Below are 7,989 nucleotides of genomic sequence, written 5' to 3'. Positions count from 1 at the left end.
TCAAGAGGTTCGGGTCGAGCGAGATCTGGTGCAAATTCGTCTCGGAAATCTCGAGGTCGATGAACGTCGACGGCGCGTCGACAAAGAGCCCGAGCGGCAAGTCGGTCATGTTGGTGCGGACCATTTGCGCGTACGAGAAGCGCGTCAAAGGCGCAATGTTGGCCGTCGCATCCCACGAGAGCAGCGTCGAATTGAAGATCTCGAGGCCAATGAGGTTTGTAAACGCCTGCAGCGACGGTGGCATGACAAGGTGCGGGCAGTGCGAGATGATGAGAAAGACGAGCGACCGGACTTCGAGGCTGTCGGTCGGTGGCAGCAAGAGCGTACCGTTGACGCTGTCGCACGTCGTCTCGAGGACAGTGCACGCGCACTTGCCGGTGAGCCAGGGGTAGGTCTGCGCGAGGCACCCGCGCGTGCACGGCGGATGCGCCCACGCCGTGTAGTTGAGGACGATCATCCCGAGCGCCCACAGCACACTAAACACATACCCCGCAAAGACCGCGCGGTGCACAAGGTGCGTCAGCGTCATACGGCACTTGCTCGGAAGTGATCCGCTGGCAACGGACGACGAGACGCGGCGCGTCGACGGCGGCAGTTCCAAGCTGCGGAGAAAGTCCGACATGGCCGTCATAAGGAACACATGCGTGATGCACGAAAGGACCAAGTCGAGCGCTGAAGTCGCGAGGATGCTTTGACACACCGAGACGCCGATGGGATAGAACGTGTCGCCGTACGCGAGCGTGCCAGCGTCGGGCCGCGTGAAGTAGTCGTAATACGGGGCAAGGATCCACGTCGGGAGCAGGATGTTGGCTGCATAGTTGATGGCGATCGTAGCAATGAGCGTATACTGACGGCGCGCCTGCTTGGGCATGTGCGTGTACCGCCAGAGGCCGGGCACGACGACGCCGTAGGCGAAGAGGAGGCACGAAAACACTGCGTTGATCGAGCTCACGCCGACAAGCGCGCTCGTCGAGTACGCGCGGTACGTCTGCGAGACGGCAACGACCACGTGCTTGGTCGCGAGCTTGTATTCGTAGTTGGGGCCGTCGACGCGGAAGCTACGATGCACCTCGCGCAGCTCATTGAGCCATCGCACGCAGCGATTCGAGGACGGCGGCGGCGCCTCGACCGTGTACTGCTTGAACGACGGCCGTCGCTTAGCGCAGCGAAACAACAAGCGCAAGATGTAGAGTGCGTGGAGCGACGCGAGGGCTGCAAAGACTGTGACCGACGTGGTCACGGGCTGGAAGAGCCGCAGCACTGTGGCGTAGTCGTAGCCGCCGGCCGTCTGCGTCAGGTACCAGTGACCGTAGCCCATGAACGCAAGGAAGCCCGCGCCCGAGAGATGCATGCAAAAGATGACGAGCCGAAAGAAGCGCTTGGGCAAGGCATGCGTACGCGGCTCGCTCGGGAGCGGTGGACGTGGGCCTTCGCCGGGCGTGGGCGGAACGTCGTCGGGCGACGTCGCGACCACGACCTTGTTCCACTTGACCATCGTGGGCGAAATGCTGTGTACAACCAACGACTGCTCTCATCGAGCTGGAAATAGCACATTAACCAACTAAATTGGCATTTCACTGGCGCCCATCTCAGGCCCAACCGATGGACCTAACCGTGACGACGCCACTGTCGACTCGGTCACCCAAGCGTTTAGTAAAGTACTAGACATGACCAGAGCACGAGACAATGGTCGACTTAGGTCCTGTCGGTGGGAATGGCATTGTAGAACGCATGTGACATATGAGATGAGTCATCGATAGCTCTACCCACGTGGCACCGGCGTTTGACGCGACCACACGCGTACCGTTCGAAACGACTACAGATGCAGAGAGATAGCGTCGACTAGAGGAGTAGTCGATCGTGACTAGTTATCCCTCATAGTACAAAAAATCGAAAGTCGCTGCGCGCTGGGCGACAATCTGGGCAAAGGGAAAGTAGCCGTCGACGTAATCTCCGACGTCACAGACAACAATGCCCTCGTCCTTCGGTGCTGTGTCATTTCGGAGACAGTAGGGCGTGCCGCTCATCGCCAGCACACTGAGGTTGGGACCAAATACGGTGGGTGACGGAAGGCGCGTCACGTTCGTGGCCTCCAAAGCGACTTGCGACAACGAGGATTGGTTGAAGATTACGTCGGGCAAGTCGCCAAGCATCGCGTTGCCCGAGACGCCGAGGTACATCAAGGCCGGAAAGGACAGATTGTCTGGAATAGAAGTGAGCAGATTGTGCACGAGCGAGAATCCGCTCAAGCTCGCATGCACCACGAGCTCAGCCGGGTACTCGCGAAATGCGCAGTGCTCGAGGTAGACAACCGAGAGCGTCTCAAAGTAGCTCACTCCGAGCCCGAGGTCGTGGAGGTTCGAGTGCGATACCTCCAAGTCAATGAACGAGCTCGACGGCGCCGTGAGGAGCCCGAGCGGCAGCGTCGTCATGTTGGTGCTCACGATCATCGCGTACGAAAAGCGCTTGAACTGCGTCACACTCACGTTCTCGGGCCACGTCGTCAACGTCGAGTTGTATATCAAGAGCCCGACAAGGTTGAGCAAGCTCGACACTTTGGTTGGAATCGAAAGCTGCGGGCAGTGCGAGATGATGAGAAACACCACGGACGTCGGACTCACAACGGCAAAGTCGAGGTCGAGCATATTCGAAGCCGGATCGCACGTCGCCTCGAGCGTCAAGCACGCGCACGTGCGGCTAAACCACGGCCGCGTGCGCGCGAGGCAGCTCCGCGGGCAATGGACGTCGTACCACGGCACAAAGTTGAGGCCGAGGATCGCAAGGCCCCACACAATCGTGAGCAGATACCCCACGAGGATGCTGTAACCAAGACAGAGCGTCATATACGACGAATGCTTGCGCGTCGACTTGCGAAAGATGGCCGACGTGACATCAAACGCAACAACTGCGGTGGCTTGGCGCGGGAAAAAGCCAATTTTGCGAGTTGGCACGAGCCGCCTTTTCGCATTGAGGCTCACCGAGAGGAGGCGGCCGCGGACAACGTTGAGCGCCTCGCGGAGGTGGGCTTCGTCCGCGACAAGCTCGCTTGCTGTGAGCCGCCGCTTGCTGCAAAAGCACGCGACAAAGTCGTAGAGCGCCGAGAAGAGGAAGAGCTGCGTAAAGACCATGAGCCCATAGTCCAGAAGCGACGTGATGAGGACCGTCTGGCAGATCGCAATGCCAATCGGGTAGTACGTGTCTTGGTACTGCAGCTCGAGCGCGTCGGGTCGAATGAAAAAGTCAACGTACGGCGCGAGTACCCACATGGGCAGTAGGATGTTCATGCCAAAGTTCAGAGCCACGTGCACGAGGCTCGTCCAGAGCCGCCGGCTCGCTTTCGACGTGCGTTGTGTCGCTATCCATAGGAGCGGAAGGCCCAGCCCGTAGAGACACAAGACGACCGAGACGGTTGTGTTGATGGCCGGGTCGCCCACGAGGAGCGCGGTCCGGTACGCGCGGTACGTGTTCGTGCTCGACACCAAGAGGTGCCGAAAAGCCACCTTGACTTCAAAGTACGGGCCATGGACGCCGATGAGCCGGAGGTGCCGCCACCCCGAGCGCACAATGTGCTGCAACCCGCCCGTCTCCGAGCTGCGTGAGTTCGAGCTCTTGCTCGAGGTGGCGATGCGGTGCGGCGGCTTGAGCGCGCGGAGCAGCATGTGCAGCAAGCGAAGACCGTGGAGGGTCGCGAGTGCACCAAAGGTGACCACCGTCGTGAGCACGGGGCGGTAGAGGTGCAGCACCGTCACATAGTCGTAGCCGAGCGACGGCTGCGTCAAGTAAAAGTGGCCAAACGCCATGCCACCGAGAAAGGCGCCGGCGATGACATGCATGAGTGCCGCCGCGACCCAGAGCACGCGCATCGTGGTCGTCTGCCGGTCGAGGCTGCGCGTGAGGTTCTGGAAGGACGAGACGCGCTGCGCCTGCCAGAGCGGCCCCACGACACTCGCGCTAATGTCTGTCATCTTGGCGATTGATCAAGCCCGGTGACATCTCTTTGCCTTAAAATAGACCTCCACGATAACTGAAGCCAGCCTTGAGACGAGCTCTGCGCTTTTCCACCGCAAGCGAATCTCCGCTCCACTGTCGTCGTCTCCAGGCTGCAGGGCTGTGCATGCCCACGGAGGCCAGTGCCTCACAGTCATACAGCGCACTACATGGGCATGCCTCTCGATGGCGATGCAATGTCGCAGAATCGGCGCCCGTACATGCACCGCTACCAATAATGGCCTTGTTGCTGCGCGCTGGCGCCGACGATGGCGGCGTGCACGGAAGAGCCAGGCCGCCGATCAGATGGCACGTAGAGAAGCCAGTGCCGTGTCCCAGCAAGTATAAAATGCCAGAGGTTCTTCCAGCGTCTGACAGAGCCGGCGCCTGTTGGACACTGGAGATGCATACAAAGCGCGAATAGAAGGCGGGCAACCTGCGAGAGTTGATGCTAGCCGCCGCCATCAAGCGGCACGTACTTTGCAAGACCCGAGCGATGAACAACCAGCTCGAGACACAGAACCTCGAGGAGCTCGACGAGTTCGACTACGACCCCGACTTCTTCAACGGCAATCTCATGACGTGGCGGCCTGTGTGCTCATGGTGCGTCTGTAGGCATCTTTCCCAAGCAGGACACGAGCACATCGACGACGATCCACGTGCCGCGACCACCGACGTATCCCGAATCACCGTCACTAGCCGGCTACACGTCCGAAGAAAGCGACTACTCGGCGACGACGACGACGACGTCAGACGCCGGTCGCTGGAGCCCATCCTCGACCGCATCCTCGACCACGAGCAGCAACCCGGCGAGCAAGAGGCCGCACCAGACCATGAACGACGGCATGATGACCAACGGCAAGGTAGTAGCACGATGGCGCATGAACTCGACGGCTAAGATCGGAGTGTAGACCTCGCTGTACCGTGGCGTGACGCGCACGAGCAAGACCGCGTGGGGCGCCAAGTACAGCTCGAAGCGCATCATCAACACGTGCCGGACGCAGGAAGAGGCCGCGCGCGCGTACGATGCGTACCTCAAGGAGAATGTCCCGGAAAAGTACGTCAAGTACGCCAACTTTTGCCCGAGCTGCGACCAGTACACCAACTCGCTCGGTCTCGCATGGACCAAGAAGATGTGCAAGTGCAACGACGTGGCGCCGCGCCTCGTCGTGCCAATGAGCTACGAGATCAAGGACGAGACGGACGGCGAGGCCGACCCGAGCAACCAAGCCTTGGAGGACTTCATGACGGACGACGACTTTACCTTTGCGTCGCCCGAAGTGCACCACGAGCCGAAGCAACCGACGACCACCATGGGCCGCGTCCCGTACCTCTCCATGTCGTCGTTTGAAGTCCAGCAACACATGGAGGACGTTGACTCGATCGCGATCAAGGAGGAGCCCGTCCCGATCTACCACATGTCGTCGTCGTCACTACCTGACGACGATGTTCTCTCGACGCTCCTCAATGCGACCGCCAACGCCGCCGGGAAGACGCTGTCGCCCATGCACTTGGACAACCCGCAGCTCTTTGAGACGCTGTCGCACTCGCTCGAAGCGCGCGACTCGCTCTCGCGCCTCCTCCACGCGAGCTCGTCGTTCGAGCTCCTCGACACGTTCCAGAACGCCGGCGGGCAGCTCTCGGAGTTTGACCCGCAGGTCAGCGTCGTGCTCGAGACGGTCTTTCTGCGCAAGTACTTCCGCAACGACCGCAAGAACCTCCAGTGCTTTCCGTACTGCCGCGAGCACGGCAACTACTACGAAGCCAAGATGCACGGCCTCGAACATGCAGGGAAGGGCGTGTGTCGCGCGCCGGTCAAGGTCCGCGTGTCGCACCCGGCGCCGCCCGCCCACCTCCTCGTGCTCGCGCGCTGCCAGACAGTCGCCAAGCCCGTCGATGCGGACGCGCCGCTGTCGCTCTCGAGCGCCGGTGTCCATGCGCTCCAGCAGTCGTGGACGTTGGGTGCAACCAGCGACATGAGTCCGTCGACGACCAACGTGTACTTTCTACCTGAGGTGTGGAAGTTTGACGCGGAGCTGCCCAAGAAGCGCCGCGTCGACGACAACGACAGCGACGACCTCAACTACGTTGTGCAGATTGTGGTCTACACGTCGTCGGACGGCGCCACCTTTGAGCGGTCGGCGGCGATCACGTCCAACCGGTTTGACATTCAGAGCACACGCACGCTGCTCCGGCAAAAGCAAAAGAAGGACGACGAAGACGTCTTGTACATGCTTGGCGTGCCCGAGAAGAAGAAGCAGCGCATCAACCTCGCCAAGTTTGAGCGCCAAGTGTCGAGTATCGTCCTGGAAACGCCCATCGACCTCAACAAGATCAAGTGGGCGGAAGCCGGCGAGTCCTTTGAGGACCTCAACGACGACGACTTTAACGACGAAGACGAAGCGGCCATGGACCACGTGCCCGAGAAGAAGGATGGTGTACCGCCACCTGCGCCAACATCGACCACGGTGCTTTCGGCCTCGGCCTCGTCAAGTAGCACCCATGACAACACCAACAACACCAACGAGGTGCTGCCGCCCGTGACGTACACGCGTCTGGCGTCGCCCAAGACGGCGCCGATGGCGGCGTCGGCTGTCGCCCGCGACCTCCCGCAGCACCCGGTCGCGGACAAGGCGCCGACGGCCGACGACGAGGCGTGGAAGGCACAGTTTGCGCCCGTCCTCTTGGCGTATGGCGTCATCAACATTCCTGTGAGCCTAGCGTTCCTCGTCGTCCATCTCTTGCTGTTGCCCGTGTCGCTACTTGCGCTCCAAAGCGCCCTCCAGCTCGCGGACGGCGTGGCCGACATGGATCTGTATTTTGCCAACTCACTCAGTCCGCGCGAGGCCGGCCACGCGCTCTTGGACCGCATCGAGTCGCGCAGTGGCATGGCGCGCCGCCACGTGTACTTTATTGTGCTGAAAACGCCGCTGAACCTGCTCGGGTTTGTCAGCTGCGTCGTCCTCAACGTCCTCGCGCTCGTGTTGCTCGTCGTGCCGCCGGTCTCGCGCCACATTCGACGCGCTGCGAATGCGTGCGGTATGCTCGCGGTCAACGCGTCCAAGACCAACTGCGGACAAGAACGACTGCGGCAGCCCGAGCGGGCAGTCTAGCCGCACCACGTCTCTATATATTAACATCGAGTATGAATATGCCAATGCCACTGCTGCTGCCACATGCAGAGCATGTCTGTGCCCAGATCCCCATGAAAGAGAACCAACATCGCGCTTCGCCCGTCTACGCGATGTGGTCTTGTGCTAATAGACTCGATTCTTGCGCAAGACAATTGTGCTCGACTCGATTCGGGCTCTAACATTTAAGCTCGTTCCGGCTGTGCCCCTCGAATGGGGTGGAGCTATTCCGTAGTTGTACTAGTAGGTACTAGTAGCTGTAGTCGTAGTCGCTTTGTCCGAGGTGGAGGCTCCATGAAGCGACCGAGAAAATTTCAACATTTTTGGCTCGTGTCCTGTCTACCAACATTCTTGTTGCGAGATCATCCGGATACGTAACCTAGTATCCGGATCATCGACGGTTGAAAACCTCTGAGAATGCATTTTGCACATTGAGATTGAGAGGCAACGCCGCAGCCAATCGTTTGTCCGGATTTCTCATTGAGATTCTCATTTGCAAATAGGACCGATGACGACTAAGCAAGTAGAAGAAGAGTAGAGCAGTCGAGAGACCGTGCTTGTATAGGCGTTACTGTCACTGTCCAAAGTACTGTGGAGTGGCAGGGTCAAGCAAGCACAAAACCAACTTGGCATCGCCGACGTCGCTTGCGCAGTGTCAGCTCATCGCTGCTCTCGCGACGTCGCCCAGGGGACTGTAGAAGTACTAAAATGGTGCCTGCAGTTGTCTGTCCGGCGGTGCCGACATTCCGTATTGAATTGACTAAATCTTAGTCGCTCCGCATCAACTAAAATGTAATTCGAATTTAATTCCTGTCATCGTGCTGCCAATGATGCATCGCACCGCCTCCAACAACTCCAAGCAAAGCGACCC

General features: G+C 59.8%; 3 protein-coding genes across 3 annotated transcripts; 1 reads left to right on the top strand and 2 right to left on the bottom strand.

The window, feature by feature from the left end:
• SDRG_07315 (hypothetical protein) lies at window positions 1-1,550 on the bottom strand (the record flags this gene model as incomplete). The annotated part of the gene is made up of 2 exons (XM_008613141.1): window positions 66-1,550; window positions 1-25 (listed from the first exon to the last, which is right to left on the bottom strand). Exons 1-2 carry the CDS (start codon window positions 1,493-1,495, stop codon window positions 1-3), a joined length of 1,455 nt encoding a protein of 484 aa, XP_008611363.1. The 5' UTR covers window positions 1,496-1,550.
• A 127-nt stretch (window positions 1,551-1,677) lies between these two features.
• Window positions 1,678-4,115, bottom strand: SDRG_07314 (hypothetical protein). Its single transcript, XM_008613140.1, has one exon. It carries the CDS (start codon window positions 3,963-3,965, stop codon window positions 1,869-1,871), a length of 2,097 nt encoding a protein of 698 aa, XP_008611362.1. The 5' UTR covers window positions 3,966-4,115; the 3' UTR covers window positions 1,678-1,868.
• A 125-nt stretch (window positions 4,116-4,240) lies between these two features.
• SDRG_07313 (hypothetical protein) lies at window positions 4,241-7,198 on the top strand. The gene is made up of 3 exons (XM_008613139.1): window positions 4,241-4,556; window positions 4,603-4,850; window positions 4,899-7,198. The coding sequence occupies exons 1-3, from the start codon at window positions 4,436-4,438 to the stop codon at window positions 7,098-7,100; spliced, it is 2,571 nt and encodes an 856-aa protein (XP_008611361.1). The 5' UTR covers window positions 4,241-4,435; the 3' UTR covers window positions 7,101-7,198.
• Window positions 7,199-7,989: the final 791 nt, after the last annotated feature.

Source organism: Saprolegnia diclina (assembly GCF_000281045.1).
Source record: "Saprolegnia diclina VS20 unplaced genomic scaffold supercont1.21, whole genome shotgun sequence".
Lineage (NCBI taxonomy): Eukaryota > Oomycota > Saprolegniomycetes > Saprolegniales > Saprolegniaceae > Saprolegnia > Saprolegnia diclina.
This window is presented reverse-complemented; position numbering and strand designations above follow the sequence as displayed.

What these genes read in the sequence shown, in the direction of transcription:
- SDRG_07313 (XM_008613139.1), top strand. Translation starts at nt 4,436, where the DNA reads ATGCTAGCCGCCGCCATCAAGCGGCACGTACTTTGCAAGACCCGAGCG. An exon ending in CGACCCCGACTTCTTCAACG is followed by an intron (nt 4,557 to 4,602) that starts GCAATCTCATGA and finishes GTGCGTCTGTAG; the next exon opens with GCATCTTTCCCAAGCAGGAC. An exon ending in GCATGATGACCAACGGCAAG is followed by an intron (nt 4,851 to 4,898) that starts GTAGTAGCACGA and finishes ATCGGAGTGTAG; the next exon opens with ACCTCGCTGTACCGTGGCGT.
- SDRG_07314 (XM_008613140.1), bottom strand. Translation starts at nt 3,965, where the DNA reads ATGACAGACATTAGCGCGAGTGTCGTGGGGCCGCTCTGGCAGGCGCAG.